At 36.3% G+C, this 18756-nt stretch overlaps 1 protein-coding gene across 3 annotated transcripts; it reads left to right on the top strand.

Annotated features, from left to right (window-relative positions):
• The first annotated feature begins 1560 nt into the window (after positions 1-1560).
• On the top strand, positions 1561-12215 carry LOC149906839 (RAC serine/threonine-protein kinase-like). Of its 3 annotated transcripts, none has more exons than XM_090103883.1 (6): positions 1561-2070; positions 5763-5904; positions 7374-7571; positions 7981-8214; positions 9139-9242; positions 11579-12215. In XM_090103883.1, exons 1-6 carry the CDS (start codon positions 1778-1780, stop codon positions 12069-12071), a joined length of 1464 nt encoding a protein of 487 aa, XP_089960009.1. In that variant the 5' UTR covers positions 1561-1777; the 3' UTR covers positions 12072-12215. The 3 variants fall into 3 exon arrangements, with proteins under 3 accessions (XP_089960009.1, XP_089960008.1, XP_089960010.1); XM_090103882.1 differs by having other exon boundaries at positions 7960-8214; XM_090103884.1 differs by lacking the exon at positions 7981-8214.
• The last annotated feature ends 6541 nt before the right edge of the window (positions 12216-18756 follow it).

Raw genomic sequence — 18756 nt, 5'->3', positions numbered from 1 at the left:
AATTCCAAAAATTATATATGAACTTAGCGTATTTTATTTTACTAACTAGTAACTACCTATAAGTATATTCACACGTTATCTACTCAGTTATAGTTTTAAAATAAACAACTAACTACGGAACTGAAAACTAAATACAAAAAAATAGAGATATATAAAAGATATATAAGTATTGTTTCTAGAAAATTATTACCTATAGTTAGTTTCTTGAATGATTGCAGTTAAGGGTTCAAACTTGAAAATCAATTATTATTCGAAAATGGCGCGCGAGCAGTGTTGCCACCTCGATTTTAAGAAATAGTAATTTAAGAGAGCAAGCAATTAATGCCATTCAATGATAAATTAAGTACCTACCTAACGAATAAGATTCAATAGGTAATAAAATAAATTTTTCTTTTGTTTATCTTTAATATAAATCGAAACACAGATTTAAAAGACGATTTAATTATTAATTAATATCATAATAAATTTGATTTATGATTGCCAGAGTGAAAAATATATAATTTTTTATTTTTACTTTAAAATAGAAATTCTAATAAATTATACTGATAGAATCTCCTGTTTTTTTTAATATATACAAAGCATTAAATTATTGTGAAATATTGTAAGGATGGATGTAACGGAACGTTAAAAAAGACAAAACAAGACACGGCGCCATATATGCCTCTAGTGGGAATAGAATAGAACTATTTTGTCAAAATAGGATATAATGCTATTAAATTAAAATGTTATGGTCGTAGTGTCACCTTATGCTTCCTTCTCTTTCTGGCGTAGTGAAATATCCGCATAAACCAGCATTGGTCGATTTGCACAACAGATAACATTGTATTTTTTAATCGTTAACTTTATTACCGCGAGGCTACGTCGCTAAGGGCGCTTGTGCACTACAAGGAATTTTACTGTCCGGCATTCCGATTTTTTACGGTCCGGTGTGGCATGAAAAAACCGATGAATTGCTTGTGCACCTGTCCGTCTTTACTCGGATCAGTGCGGTACAGTTCAAGGAAGTATGGCGGTATAATGCTATCATAAATGATTGTTTTCGCATTTTACAAGAAACGAGTAAAAATATACCTAGAAGGTGAAATATTATATTACTTCGTTATAATAAAAAGTAAAGTTCTGTAAGAGATTTAAAATGCGTGTTTCACTTATTTATTTTAATCGGTGACGAGGAGCTAAATCTATTCCCACTTGAACTTTAACTTACCAACACTTACTTAGATAATAATTATAGGTCAATGCTTGGTCAATGTATATAAAATAACAATACCGACTTCTCAAATCTCATTGCCAGCTAAAAGAAAGTAAAACAAGAGCTTGCTTTCAATTGGCATATGCAATAAAAAGAGTAAAATCCAAGGAAGTGGGCACTCGAAAACAATTATACCTACAGCGACTCGTAAACTCAAAAAACCATCCGGAATAGGGAAAAGTAAAATGTCGGACAGTAAAATTACGTATAGTGCACAAGCTAGTATATAGATTAATTGCGTGCCATACCGGACCGTAAAAAATCGGAATGCCGGACCGTAAAATTCCTTGTAGTGGACAAACGCCCTAAATCGTGTCGTTTTCTAGGCGGAAAAAATATTATTAATCAGTGTTATTTTGCACTTTTATCTTTAAAAATGCTCAGTATTAACATCGATGGTGTGATTCAGCATAGGTGAAACGCACGTGGGAAGTGTAAAAAGATAAACGTGGTGGTACGTCGACGAGTGGAAATTTGTTATCAAACAGCTCGCAAGAGCACGGGTAGGCCTCGAGGCAGCTGGCTATGGCGGAGGCGGCTCCCGGCAATATTGTCAAGGAGGGCTGGCTGCTCAAACGCGGCGAGCACATACGGAACTGGCGCGATCGTTACTTCATCCTTTTCGACAATGGCGACCTGGTGGGCTTCAAGTCGCAGCCCGAACGAAACAACTACCGTGACCCCCTCAACAAGTTTACCGTCCGCGACTGCCAGATCATGGCCGTGGACAAACCTCGCCCCAACGTGTTCACCATCCGCGGTCTGCAGTGGACCACGGTCATCGAACGGAACTTCGCCGTCGACTCCGAGCAGGAACGGTACGTACACTTCACCATGCTGATAAACCCCCAGTTAGATTTATTGTTTCTATCGTTTAGTTATTTTGTTGCAAATAGGCTGTTCATTTAATTGCATCAAAACAAATTATAAATTTAACTTTCAATATATCTGTGAATTAAATTAATGTTGCAGGTAATTAATTATAAACATTTGTTTTAATGTATTTCATGCCATAATAATGTTGTATGTCACAATAGTAAGTGGAAAAGCTGTAAAAACAGTGTAGAGTCCAAAGTCCACAGTTTGTTTGTTTACAGTGAGCCTGCACACTCATGTGGCTGACTCAGCTGAACACTTTTTATGCACACTTGTATGTATTGTTTACTCTATTATGGCATTCTACGAAGGATTTCATAATTTTACTTTGCTATTATTTCATCATAACAAGGGTAAATATTTACATATATACATGTATCTTTTAAGAGATATGATTGTCCCGTAATGAGTTCATTATCTCAAATCCGCTTTCACCTTTAGTGAGTAAGTAATAGAAAGGTATTTCTTTAGAAATTTGCGGCACGAATTAAGGGGGGGGAGGGGAGGGAAAGGGAGGGGGGAGGTAAGGGGAGACCCCCTATAAAGTGGGGGGGTGAGGAAACCCCCCCTTCTATTTTTTTTAATTTTTTTTTTAGATTATATTTATACTAGCTTACCGCCCGCGGCTTTGCCCGCTTTGACTTAAACCTAATAAATTATATACTAAAACCTTCCTCTTGAATCACTCTATCTATTAAAAAAAACCGCATCAAAATCCGTTGCGTAGTTTGAAAGATTTAAGCATACAAAGGGACATAGGGATAGAGAAAGTGACTTTGTTTTATACTATGTAGTGATTGTACCTATATGTAGTTAGAAATATAACGAAGATTATGGGCTTTCTTGACTGCTCCGGCGCTGCAGAACGTGGCGCTTGCCCCCGTGTACCTCGTTGCAGGCAGGAGTCTTCACTCGCCTTCATAGCTTCGGCTTTTTGGTCGCCTTTGGCGACCAGCCTCAGCCACTCCGGCTCGCTTGACTCTGCCTGCTCCTCAGCACACGCGGGCGCCACGCTCCTCCGCGCCTCCGACTTTTTTAATACACTCTAGTGTATGACAGACAAGTACCACGTGGAATCGGGGTGGACAGATTCGGTTCTGTGATTAACAATTTGTGTGCAATATACATACAATAAAAACATTTTTTTTAAATAATTATTTATATAAATCTTGTTTACATGTTTGATACAATTTACAATGGCAATGAATGGATCCATTTTATTTTTTTCGACCCATCGTCTCCACATATTCTATAATATTATCACCGAAGTTTGCTGGGTGGTTATAGTTATCTTTTTTAAAAAATCTTTTTACAACATGCCACTGGGACTCAAATGGGTCAGAGGCAACAAATGGGTTGTCTGGGTCTGAGTGATTAGCTTTTTTATGAACATACCTATATTGCCCCAAACAATCATATGCTCGCCAATAACCCGTATGAATTGTTGTCCCCTCAGCAACATGCTTTTGAATGAACTATGGTTTTTAATGTGTACATTAAGACATTTGTTATCTCTTTCAAACACAATTCTTGTAGTTTTGTCAATGTAACTCAAACAATTTTGAACATAATCTCAAAAATTAAAAAAAAGATTTCTCTGTAATTACACGTTTCCGCGCGAAAAGCCGCTAATGTATGTTTCGGGGCATCATTATCGATCGATAAAAATTAAAATCGCGCCGAAATTCGTGCCGCACGTTTCTAAAGTCAACCCAATAGAAATATTTATTTTATATTTTATAATGGGAATTTTTAAAAACTCAGGCCCTGGAACCACAGACACAATAATTTCTATTGTGTCTGGGACCGATCGGGCTGCTTGGGGCTCAAGGGGTTAAATCATTTGCTATTTCTGTTATGTAAACATTTGTAAATTATAATAATTCTATACTACACAGGTAAAGTATAGCCTTGATGTGGCCTCTGATGGATTGATTAATTAAAATTTCTGTGATTATTCACCTCTTATTACATTTGCATTAAACCAGGAAATTAAAATTTGTTACAGTTTTGTCAATAAGAAATTAAACAAAAAAATGAAGTACCTAACAGAAGTTATAGGAATGTTTATGAGCGTATGATTATGTGATTCCTCGTGTTCATCTGTTTACCGTAAAATTAAATTAGCAATTTATAATTAAAATACATAATATTAAGTGAACACCTAGGTCTTATATTATCTTCTAAGGGGCCGCTAGAAGATAATATTTGTAAACATCTTTATATCTACATCAGCTCACATTGAGAGTTATGTTAAATCAATTTTCAATTGTTTCAATGGATTAACTCGGTCCACTGCATCTATAAACATAAAAATAAAGAAAAGAAAATGAAAACAAGTCAACAAACAAAATATAAAAAAAGGATTCATATAAAAATCCCTTGATGAATTTTGGCCTTTACTTCCAGAAATAATTTAGATAAAAAGTGTCATGAGAGTTCTTACAACTTCAAGATAAGACAGCAATAACGAGTGAATTCAGTCATTCATAATTAAAAGTCTTTGTTATTTAGGTAAGCATTGATGGTGAATCATCTTGATTATAATTGGTAGAAATAATAATAAAAAGTTTTGATGTGGCCATTATTCGAGTTGGGCTCAGTTGTGTCATAAAATAATAATATACAATATTGTAGCTTTATAGTGTATACTAGCTGTGCCACACGGTTTTAGCCGCAGATGGTGAACAAATGGGCAAAAGTCATATAAGCCAAAATGACATGTGAGGGATGGAAATACTTCCTATATTTTGGTACAAAGGCTACATCACTGCCAAATATCATCAAAATCTGTTTAGTGACTTTTGTGTGACAGATAACAAAAAAATTAAACCAATAAATTCATATACTATTACAAACATTTGTTAGTGATAGTGGTGTTCAGCTTCTGAAACATATTTCAATCGATGTTGACAGTTTTGTAATTTAAATGAATAATATTGAATTTTTTGTGAATGTACATATTTCCATTAAATATCATCAATTGTTGTGATAATTTGATAAGTACAATATAAAAGTGAAAACTGTGAGATCACTTGTAAAAGATAACATTTTGAATATTGATTAAGTAATAAAGAAAGAAAAAAGGAATATTTATTCAGCACCACACAAAACAGACAGAAAAAATACAAATAAATACAATTAAATAATTGAATATCAAAAGTATATGTGTATGATAGTTAGACATAGACAACTATCAGTAAACCAAATTTTTTATATGCTATATGAGTTCTGTAAAAATAAACTATTGTTTTTCTTAAAATGTCCCATTTATTATGTATATTAGGTACGGCATTAATAATATGTACATTTTAAAATACATCTTGTATTACTCTTGTAATTGCTGCATTCTATCGTATTTTTATCTATACTAATATTATAAAGCTGAAGAGTTTGTTTGTTTGAACGTGCTTATCTCAGGAACTACAGGTCCGATTTGGAAAATTCTTTCGGTGTTAGATAGCCTATTCATCGAGGAAGGATATAGGCTATATTTGATCATGCTAGGACCAACGGGAGCGTAGCGACGCGAGTGAAACCTTAGTTTTCAAGCCTGATGTTTTTAGCACGTTTCGTTTTCCAAATAGAATGAACTCGTGGGCTATATAGTAGTGATATCGTGGTGTGGTTGCAGCGAGGAGTGGGTGGCGGCGATCCGCTACGTGTCGTCGCAGCTGAGCGGCGGCAGCGCGGGCGCGGGCCCGGCCGGCCCGCCCGACGGCGACGACCGCGACATCGCGCAGCTCGGCACCAGCTTCCGCGACCCGCGCCGCATCGTGAGTGCACACACCACACACCCGCCATATTACACCACAAGCTACGCGTTGCAACACTGATATCATTGACACCAACTACTTACACGGACCAGCACAATTCATCTAAACTTAACCCACAAGCCACAACTATAACACATTTCCTCACGTTGCAGATACACATTTGAAGTCACTCCCTGTAATACAAATTACGCCAAGAATGCCTTTTTAAAAAGAGCAGCTAAATTTTATACATAATGATAAATTATTAGACATCTATATTTTCCAATGTTCTTGAAATAGTTATAGTAATCAATTAAGAAATATCATTTTATGTAGCTAATGTGTAACCTATGTATAATTTAAATTATTTAGTTTTCTAAGCCTGTAATAAAATGTGGGCTTTATTTATTATTTTAAGATTAAGATGTTACTTCATTTGCGCGAGGCTTGTTTTTTTTTTATATGCTGTTTTTCTTTTTTTAATAATAGAACATGTTGTGTGGTCGTAGTGAATTTTAGAACTTTTTTATATGAAATCATGTATGACTGTTATGTTCTTACAATTATACAAATAAAATAAAACACAATATGTCCTTCAATACCCTGCATATTATTTATATTTTATGATATTTATAGCAACATAAGTGATGCTATGGAATAAGCAATAATAATAATTAATAAGTTTACAGTAATACCACAGTATTACAATATTATTTCCTACAGTAAGGAAACGCCTTTGATGTCGCGCGATGCCGCCGCCAGCGTAGGTACTGACGCTGCCACACGAAAATACGCTAGGGTTGCAACAAATGGGAAATAAAACAATTGTGATTATTAATATTATGATGAAATCATTTATTCATATGTACATTCAAAATAATTGCGATTATTAAATCTGATGTAATTATTTGTTCATAAATATTATATAATTACAGATATTGCACTGCTAAATATTATTTACGTTGACACTTTATTTTTGGATGTTCTTAATTGTATATTATAACATTTAACTAAGTAATGCATTCGCATTGGGATGTACAATCTGATTATAAAATAATAAGGACAACATATACATAGCTTTGATTTAAATTAAACAGATACAATTAATACAATCTTTCTGAAATATTGTTTCCTTCTGGGATTTCAATGTAGATTTACATCCGTAAACGGAACAGTTTGTGCGCGCCATAATCAAATATGTAAGTACCTATGTATAATAAAATTACTACACAAAAAATACGACTGCGTCGTCCTTTCGCGCTAGGTAAGGCAAACTAAGCGTGTTTGCCTTACCCCTCCGTTTCTCTGCACAAGTACATTCGCTTCCATACTGTATAGATATTGTAATACTGTGGTAATACTCATCAATGAAAAGATTTTTTTTTAATTATAAATAATTATGAAGAATTGAACATTTCTATTAATTATCATTAAAATTAAAAATATATTTTATTATTATTTACATAAAACTATGAACACGAATGTTGCAGACACTGGAGAAGTTCGAGTTTGTGAAGGTGCTGGGCAAGGGCACGTTCGGCAAGGTGGTGCTGAGCCGCGAGAAGGGCACGGGCAAACTGTACGCCATGAAGATCCTCAAGAAGCACCTCATCATCCAGAAGGACGAGGTGGCGCACACCATCACCGAGAACCACGTGCTCAAGAAGACCAAGCACCCCTTCCTCACGGTCTGTGCTTACATTCAATTTTTTTTTTAACGTGATAACGTTTTTAAAATCGTTTTAGTCGGGTGACATGTTCAGAAACTTGTCACACCAAAACCTCACGAGCGCGATCGCAGGTATAACGAGAGAGAGACGGACCGATCTCCCGTCTCATCTCGAGCGCTGCCACCAATAAGACGTTATCACGTAAACATCTCGATCGTAAACCTACTTTACAAACAACCAATTTTTGAATACTAATTACTATACTTTTATATTATTTCATGAATTAGGGCTCGTTTGAATTTGATTCATAATTGCACTAATCGTAGAACAGAGGTATTTAACGGAAAAGTCGTCACTGGTGCTATGCGATCGCTCTATTTCCCACACGTAACGCTCGCGCGCGCAGGCGCTGCGCTACTCGTTCCAGACGGCCGACCGCGTGTGCTTCGTGATGGAGTACGCCAACGGCGGCGAGCTGTTCTTCCACCTGTCGCACGAGCGCTCCTTCAGCGAGGAGCGCACGCGCTTCTACGGCGCCGAGATCGTGTCGGCGCTGGGCTACCTGCACGCCGAGGGCATCATCTACCGCGACCTCAAGCTGGAGAACCTGCTGCTCGACAAGGACGGCCACATCAAGATCGCCGACTTCGGCCTCTGCAAGGTGCCGCCCCGCTCGAACCCTCCTATACATATAGCGCCATCTATCGGGATTTGTACCGTTCCGATTGTTCGAATGCGCATCGTAATGGATCTTTCCTTATCGATGATGTTTCCATAATATGTACTACTGTATCGTTCTATAGTCCCTGAACTATATCCAGATATTAAAATCATATTAAAAAATCATTTGGAAAATCCAAAAGTGCATGCCTCATAATTTTTTTTTAATAAATATTTATTAATTATTATTTTTGTTTATTTAATAACAATTAAACCACATCGAATCAGACCCTGAAAAATGAAAGGGTTCTATTCCTGAGCATACTCAAGCGTAAGAGAAAAAAAAAGACTCGATTAGTAAAGTATTTCGGTCGCTATCGTGTTAACAAGAAAAAGGATCCGCACATACAGACACACGGACGTCCAAGACAGAACTTTTTTAAACTGTTTTTTAACTAGTTTAAATAACAAAAATGACATCAAAAATATCATGAACGTTAAAAATAGTGTTTTTTCTTAATATGTGTGTGTATGTATTATCTTACAAGTGCAATGTATGATACATAAAGACATTTTAAGTTTGAAAAATCAGATGTTTTGCGCGAAGTGACAGTAGTACCCACCTCAACGCTTCGCTTATGAGGCGTGCAAAATCGTAATCGTTTCGTGTTATGAAAGTTGCGAAGTGAAAGATTGAATGCCTGTTGTGCTTATTTTATTTATTTAAACTCTTTACTGTGCTGCCAAAATACAAAAAATACAAACAAAACTTATTCTTAAAGAAAAACAGCACAGAAGGCGGCCTTATCACTTAATATGAGTGATCACTTATTTTGTACATTATTTGACATTAATATCATAACAAATCGTATTATATAAAAATGAAACAAACACGAGTTAAAACTGTAATGATGTGCGTGCGCAGGTGAACATAACGTACGGGCGCACCACGAAGACGTTCTGCGGCACGCCGGAGTACCTCGCGCCCGAGGTGCTGGAGGACACCGACTACGGGCCCGCCGTCGACTGGTGAGCCGCACACACGCGCACAGCACACACACACACACACACGCACACACACACATACACGCACACACAGTGTTATCACATAATAAAAGGCCGACATTTGTCTGTGCGACGTAACTAAACCGTACGACTCGGCACTTGATATTCACTGTAGCCAGTGGCGTGCCTAGGGTGTAAGGACAGGACAAGCCCAAATTTTTAAAAGTGTTTGCTGGGTACCCTTTTCTTGAATTAGGTAGGAAGGTATACTGTGTAATTATGTTCGTTATAAAACTTATAAAAAAACGTGAACATCAAATCAAATCTTCTATATTTTCACGCGCGCCCGCAAACAGTCAAGTCAAACGTTTATCATTGAAATTGATAAATTATATTAAACTGTATGACATTATACTTTAAATTATTAATAAAATTCAAAAATTGTACAGATCATTTATATTCTAATTCAAAACGCCGATCTTTCATCTTTCTGAAGGAAAGATTTTATAACATCGGAATAGAAAGTAGTTTTAGAATTCAATTACATAACAGCTCCTTTTCTATGACAATCATTGATAATTAATAAAGGCGTTCTTGGCCTTGTGTATTTCTTAAATACGTACCTATGAATTCGATTTAACGATGAGAAAGCACGCTCCGTGGAAGAACTACCTACTAGCAGGAATCGTAACTACCAAATAAATGTGCAAGTTTCTACAGCTGGGGAAAGGCTTCTTCTAAGCAATTCTCATTCACGAAAATTGAAATCGATTAATTCGTAAACATTACAATTAAATTTTCGTTTATGTGACTTACTAGTTCGGGTAATGCACAAATCGGGAGTTGGTTTTGATGAAGAAATTAATTGTTGTTTTTCAGTAAAGTTTAATGATTTTACCTTTCCCCCGCTGAGCACAAAGCAAACCATCACAATTTACAACACAATCTGCTGTCGCGACACTCATTTTATCACAAAATTCGAAAAACTTAACCTAAATTACACCGGTATAATCACCCGCTCAAACAAACTATACCTAATAACAATAATATTCACGACGTTCGTTCGCGCAATCGTAACTATCTTCACACTGTAAATCCGGGCTTTTTTCGCCATACAAATTGCTATAGAATTCTATAGCTAGGTATGTAGCTACTTCGACGAACTTTCATACGTTAGAAGAGATAAGCGCAAAGCCCGGTAAAAGCCCACGCTTGCAAGCGAGACAACTACATGTCGCTCAAGAACGACACCGCACTGTTTATAATCCATCCAATTTAGATTGTAATGTCAAAATAAAAGGTACGACCTTATTCCTATAGGAAGAAGGATGAAATTAAAAAGTTTACTCGAATTCGACATTGTTTTATGCTAGGCGTCATTTAAGCGTATTATATTATATTGTAGGTGAGTTTTCATTGAATTTCGGAGCAAATTATGAATTGCTCATTGCGCGCGAATATTCAAACGTGAATTTGCGTATTTTTCTTTTTGTCTCGTAGCGAATTTTTAAGGCAAGCCGGGCTTTTCAGCTTGTATGAACGTACCGCCACTGACTGCAGCGACTGCGTATTTACAGATATTGGCTGTATATTGATAAATCGATTCGAATGTGTATTGTAAAGTGCATTGGGGATAAGAAAATTTAATTGAAACTTTGACATTGTCTGTATTTTGAAATGATACAATGTGGCAAAGGTTAATTCTCTTTTATTTTAAATTTTTGGTAAAATAAGGTGGTTTACCTACTTAATAAAAAACCGACAATTCGTGAGCCGAAATTGACAGTTGATTTTAAAAATTTAATATCTTGATCTTTTTTTCCCCTAACCAATTATGCATTTATAATTTTGAGGGTAGTATAAAAAATTAATGCACAGTACTAAGCCAAGTGCACCCATCAATGAAAATATAATATGTAGTTTAATTTGCATTTCGATCGGTAAAAAAAGGGAAATTCACGGGAACGAACTTTCATAACAGGCCTTTTATTTTGTGATGAGTATAGCGACAAACGCACAACTGACACCACTCAAACAATTATACACAACACCGACCGCGACACTACTGACTGCGACTGGTCACTGGCAATAGGATAGTTCTGACATTATTGACACCACTCAAACACGTGGCTCGAGTACAATTTGAATTAATCAAAATTATTATTTAGCTCGAATATTTATAAAGCATTTTAATGCTATAAAATCTAAATAAAAAGTAATTCATAACAACTAGACATACAGGCCTCCCAAAATGTTTCGTAAATCTAAGTCGAATTCACGTGAAATAGGTCGAATATCGGTTCGTTCGCGTATAGGATTGTATATGCCGCACGTGCCGCAGTAACACTTATGTGCCGCAGGTGGGGCACGGGCGTGGTGCTGTACGAGATGGCGTGCGGGCGCCTGCCGTTCTACAACCGCGACCACGACGTGCTGTTCGCGCTGATCCTGGAGGAGGAGGTGCGGTTCCCGCGCGCCGTGTCGGCCGCGTGCCGCGCGCTGCTCGCCGCGCTGCTCACCAAGGAGCCCGCGCGGCGGCTCGGCGCCGGGCCCAGGGACGCCGCCGACATCATGGCGCACCCCTTCTTCAGCGCCATCAACTGGGCCGACCTGCTGGCCAAGAAGATCCCGCCGCCCTTCAAGCCGCAGGTCGAGTCCGACACGGACACGCGCTACTTCGACTCGGAGTTCACGGGCGAGTCGGTGGAGCTGACGCCGCCCGAGCACGACGCGGTGGCCGCGCGCCAGGTGGACCAGTTCCCGCAGTTCTCCTACCAGGACATCTGCTCGTCCGCGCACTCGGCGCTGTCGCACCTGTCGCACCACTCGGCGCTGGCCGACCGCCGCCACTAGCCATCGCCCGCCACTGCCGGCCACCGCCCGCCACTGCCGGCCACCGCCCGCCACCGCCGCCACGCGCGCCCGCTCGCTGGACCCCTTTCGTTTATGCTTTACGTTTTAAGTTTTCGATGTCCCTTTCTTTTTCGACGATTCGTCCCTCTAAATATTGATCGTGAGTCCGTTTCGTTCGATAGATTATTTGTGACGACGAATTGTGCCGTTGATCGATTTTTTGCGCTAGCGAAATACGAAACCCCCGAAATTGGATCGCAATATATGTTTCGATTATCGTTTACGAATATGAACACCCGATCTGTCATAGTGAACCTCGATGTTGTGTTTTATAAGTGAGAAGTGTGAGCGGTTTTTTTTAATAAGGATACGCGTATATAGATATAAAATAGGAACGAATTCGAGGAATTGTCTACCTAAAATGTCGAGCGAGACGGGTGAAGAGAAAGCATTTACTTTATAATTAACTAACGAGTGTACCGTGTGGCCGGCTGCCGACGCCGCGAGTCGCACGTGTCACGCGTGTCACATGTACTGCACGTGTCACATGTACTGCACGTGTCGCACGTGTCACACGTAAGACGCGCGTCGGTCGCTCTAACAAACTGCCGCCAAATAGATGTAAGGTTATAGTGAATGTTGGAGTTGTGACTGCTCGAGTGTATTAACTCAACAATCAATATAAAATCTCATTGCAAGTTCACCGGCAAAATGTAACTTGTATCACGAAATCGAAATTTCATGCTTTATTTTGTATTCGGACGACATTCGGGCCCGGCCAGTGTCGCCCCGGCTAGTGTCGGCCAGCGCTGGCCAATGTCGGCCAGTGTCGGCCAGTACTGGGCCCGCGCGCTCGAACGCGCTCTATATTTTCTTTTGTATATATTATATAATAAAGTTAGGGTTAAACTAAATTGATGTTTTATTTACGAATCCCGACCTATTACTTATAAGCATTGCATGTTTTTTTCTTCACAATAAAAATGTAACATTTTAAATTCTGTATTGTACCATGATTGTACATTGAAAACCTAAACTAATATTATAAAGAAGAAGAGTTTGTTTGTTTTCTTGCTTGAACGCATTAATCTCGGAAACTTCTGTTCCGATTTTAAAAATTAGAAGAAAGGCTATAATATACAATTGGTGGTAAATGTTATGACGATTCAAGTGTCTAGTCTAATTGAATGAGTTTGAATCACGCTTACGTTTATATCCGCGGGGCACAGCTAGTAATTAGTATGTTTGATGACTAAGTATCACCGAACTACTGAATGGATTCAAAAAAAATTGGTATGCTTTAAGTTTATACTCTGTACCTTGTATAGTATTATAATATCTGTGTACAGACACAGACACAGCTCTGTACTTACAAATTAGAAGCTTTTAATTCCGACACTATGTTACCCAGCACATACAATTAACATTACACATAATAACACATTCTGAATGGCATTTCATATGAACGAATAGATACTGAGAGCAGCGGCAACAGGCTAAGTATATGCAGTTAAGAAAAAAAAATAGTATTTATAAATATATAGTTAATATTAGGGATGTAACGATACCGATACCGATATATCGGCAAGCCGATATATCGGTATCGCCGATAATAAATCAACCGATACCGATATTTTTTTATTAAATTCTTTCTTTTCTTTTATGTTTTTGCATTGTATCCATTCATATTGTTTTATTTCTGTTTCTGTAATAGTGTTAAGGAAGAGCGGAACCTCCTGACAAGCATTTTATTTGCTTACTAGGAGTGTTCCAATCACAAATTTGTTTATGTAAAGGAAAGAAATAAATAATTTTGAATTTTTTTAATTTTTAACGTGATAACGTTTTTAAAATCGTTTTAGTCGGGTGACATGTTCATAAACTTGTGTCACACCAAAACCTCACGAGCGCGATCGCAGGTATAACGAGAGAGAGACGGACCGATCTCCCGTTTCATCTCGAGCGCTGCCACTGCAATATGTTATCACGTAAACATCTCGATCGTAAACCTACTTTACAAACAACCAATTTTTTTGATATCAAATAATTCAAAAATCTGCGCCCAATGAACGATGCGGGAGGCCGCCCGCGCGTGCGCACTTTGTTTTCTGAAAAAACTCTACCATTATAGTAAACTTTTATTAGGTACTGATTGTATGTGTATTACTTAAAGTTTAACTGACTTCGTAAAATAATAATACTAAAATAAATGGTTTTGTTGTTTTTTGATTTGGCATTTTTATTTAAAAGAATACGATTAACAGTTGTCTCTGTTAAATGTTGGTAACTTTTTATGCATAATTCACTATTTATTTTTCTACCAAGCCATCGATATCGGTATCGGTATCGGTATCGCCGATACATTACTACAAATATCGGTATCGGTATCGTATCGGCAAAATCATGTATCGTTACATCCCTAGTTAATATACAATAATAATCTATTGGAAATTATGAAATTTTTAACGATAAACTCATATTTTATTGGATCATATTATCATGGTAATAAGATAGGCCGTTAGAAGTCTGAAGGAACCTAAACCCAAAGAGTAGCGTAATACCACAATTCAGGTAGATAACCTATACCACTATAATCTCTGTCCTATCGCCAGACACAATGAAAAAGAAAAGTAACTTTCATTTCGAATACAATTTACGTCGAAATGATTCCATCCACAAACACAGACTATGATTCTTGCGCTGCTCATCGCACTCGTATTGCCGGTCCTTTGACTCGCGCACAAAATCCGACAAAATAGGGAGCAGTGGGCAAGACGAGGAGCATGACGAGTAAGAGCTATTACGCACTGTCGACCAGTCGCTGGCGACTCAGTCGCCGGCGACTGTGACTTACTATAGTTTAAATAGGGGCGCGCTTGTATGAGATTGACGTAGGCTGTAGATAAACGTATCTACAGCCTACGTCAATCTCATACATTCGTAGTCTATTCTATTGAACGCTACGCTAACAGAAAGCCACTTGACTAGGGGGGCTGGACGACTGACGACTAAGTGCGCAAGCCCCTATTTAAACTAAAGTAAGTCACAGTCGCCGGCGACTGGTCGACAGTGCGTAATAGCTCTTAGAATACTGTCGCTCGGCTTGGTTTCCTGCCCCTAGTTTCTCTGTTTTGGTCGCCGAGAGACGTCGCCGGCGACTGGTCGACAGTGCGTAATAGCTCTAATGTTGCCACAATCATGTCTCTGCCTCTTTCCTCGTTACTTCCCATGCCATAAAATTTTAATTTTTTCTATTGTTTTCACCATGTCACATAAAACCTACGCATAAAACGGACATTGCCAATTATATGTACATGTTCGAACCGTCACATATAACGGACATTGCACATTATTCCTGCAACCGTGGTACATAATATATACATTGCACTTTTCAAACATCTGTCTTAAAATATTGGTTAAAACTTTAACTATATCGTTAAAATTAATGGATTTTAAAAAACGACACTATCAAAAGTCACAGCATAATTTATGCTTGACAACATTTCATTTTTTATAAGGCCATGAAAAAAAAAACCGTTTCTTTATTTTGCTCTTGCGATTACAAAAAAAAATTATTTCATTTTATAGTCGCATATTTTAAGAGAAATTAAATAAAAACGATAAATGTGATGATGACGTCATACATACGGAGGAATAAAAAAGCCATAACATAATTTAAAAAAAGTTAAAAAAAAAACTATCACTGACATTTACAGGGTATGGCAGGTGTCAAATTTTTTATTTTATATATTAATGTCATTTTTGTGAATTATTCATGTAAACAAACTTTTAAATCGTGTTATTGTGTTTTGGTTTTCTAATTTAATCTCATTAGCGTGATGTTTGTTTGATTGGAGTTGGACCAATTCATTTATATTATACAAATAGTGCCTATAGTGTTCATAATTTTCTTGAAATAAAAGACTTTGTTTACTTACTAAAAGTTGTATTTATTTAACACTTTCCAACGTTTTTGGGATAGTATATTTGTTTCCCAGTAATTTTCAGCACCCCTTAACAAATCCTGCATAAAGTCATCATCATCAGTACTTGCTAATAAGTTTCTTTTGTGTAAAATTTGGATCAGCAAATAATAAATAACAATATTTACAAAGCTTGACGAATCAAAGTGACAAATGTGCCAAAATGTCAACTGTCAAGATTTTTTTTTGGGTATCATTTATGCTATCACCAATTTAATTATAGTCTGTCCCTCAGGTCATAAATGGTTCATTCTCACTCTACGGGAATAAACCTAGGTTTATTGCTCTGAGGTCTGTCCACTATAAGAATTGCTTTTTGACAGCTCGACGGGTGATACCAGAAGCACAGACTAATAATAATATACTACGTATACAACCAGAAGTGATGTTCAAAAGATTATCGATTGTGATACCATTTCAATTATAAATTCAAAATATTATCATAAATCGAATCAGGTACGTAAATAATAATTACAACGTAAACGTACTAATAAGATATGTAATAATAAGACCACATATCTATGCATTGTATGTTAAAAGTTAAAACTAAACTAAACTAATATTTTATTGTTTATTGGTTTCTATCTTACAATTTGGTTGTCTTTACGTTTAAATTATATAACATAATAGAAGAGTTTTTCTGTATAGGATATATTTTACAGAGTATTTCTATTGATTATTTTAATCTATCGACCCATCATTGAATAATTCTGTGTAGGCATCACTAAGTGGGCGGGACCTGTCCATGAAGTACGATAATTATTTGTATGACATTTTAACATAGACAATACAATTATACATAGGCGTGAACTGTGGGCGTGAAGCTGTCAAAAAGCAAATAATATAATGGACAGAGTACAGTGCCACAAACTTATCTGACCCGGTGGCAAAAACTGGAACTACGTGCCGCCATTTTGAAATGTCACATTTTCACAGACTTTTCATACGGAATATTTTGTTTATATAAAAGAAAGCGACATCAGTGACACTGTCACCGGGTCAGATAAGTTTGTGGCACTATATAGTTTTGTGTTTCTTAAATAATAGGGTTTGTCCTCAAAATAGTAGATCTGTCACCAAAATGTAGACACCAAACAATGCAAAATCAGTTCCACAATAATTCACCTAAAATCCTGAGATAAAAGGTCTAGTACCAAATAAATGTTTGTGTATGTATTATAATAGGTGTGTCCTAATAAGTATTTAAGCAAACTAATATAAAGAGATCACCAATAAATCATATTATGTTACTAGAAAATTGCATTAAGTTCAAATAAAAAATTAGGGTTATCAACATCATTTCAACCAAAAGATTTTGCTACTTAACTAGACTCCCAAGGTTCTAAATTTCCACTGGTAGTATAAATTATATTTAAATAAAATTTTTAGCAGAGTAGTAAAAAATAATCAATATTTATTGTTTAAAATAATTACCACTGAATAATCAGCTCTGGTTTAATAGCTGGCTTATGGCTAGCATAATTGTAGATAAAACCCTTAATTAAAGTTAAAATAATCAATTTTTAAAGCGCGCCAATTTGTCTCCGCCCCTTTGATCATTTTTTCATTGAAATTATAAATTGATGTATTAAATTGGTAACAAATACTAATAATTTAATATCTGAACGAAATAAAATGTTACTACTGTATTGGTGACAAAATATCAAATAAATAAGAGTCGCAGTCAGGGATCGATAATCGATTTATTTGGTGACAGATCTACCATTCTGAGCACAGAGCTATTATTTAAGTAACGAAACTGTTATTATATGAACGAAGTTTATATTCATGTAATGCAATATAATTTTATTAAGGTTATCGATCTCTTATTTTACACATATATTAACATTAATTTGATAATTCATACCTGGGAACAATTTTTGTTTATTTGAGAACGTATAGAGAGAAATATTTCGTGGTGATAGATCTATTTATTAGGTGATACAACTTGATGACAAATATAAATTTTGGTGATAGAAAATATAGTTCCCTTTTTTTTTAATTTAAACTAGGTATGTGGCAAAGGAAAAAATGTATTCCTCCGTATGTATGACGTCATTTGGCGCTTACGACATTTTAGAATGAGATGATTTTAAAACTCAAAAAGATGAATGAAAACTTCCATATTTAGAAAAAGCAAAAAATACATGTATCATAATTTTTGATCTAGTTTCCATTAAAATAAAAAAATAAGTAGCTTAAAATTTTGAAATGTTGTCAGTAATACAAGATGTATTTTAAAATGTACATATTATTAATGCAGTTATTAAAAATATAATAAAAGAGGCATTTAAAGAAATTCACTAAATTGTACAGATTGTAATGTGTTTGCTTCATCGTATGCAAAGAAGTCGTATACCATGCCTGAAGAACCAAAACAAACAGGAAATTTAAATCGCTTTTTTTTGGATTCTTTGGCATATAATATATCCATTTGCTGCCAGTTTTTTAATTTGTAAGGTATTATTACACCGGTCTATCTCCTACTCTTGTGTGTAAGTCTGCGTTTTTGTGTACATATAAAATATTATTAAATATATATACTTTGATGGTACAGTGAGGATACCAGTATTCTTAAAGAGATCTCTTAGTGAGTCCCTAGCACGTAAATTATATTTTTTTTTTTTTTTTTTTTTTTAAACCATTTATTGAACAGAAGAACAGAACATGAAAATATACAGTAAAGCATCACATAAATCAGT

The sequence above is a fragment of the Colias eurytheme genome, chromosome 7, assembly GCF_061535395.1.
Source record: "Colias eurytheme isolate Ceu_HAF_F1 chromosome 7, ilColEury1 Martin Lab GWU primary, whole genome shotgun sequence".
NCBI lineage: Eukaryota > Metazoa > Arthropoda > Insecta > Lepidoptera > Pieridae > Colias > Colias eurytheme.
This window is presented reverse-complemented; position numbering and strand designations above follow the sequence as displayed.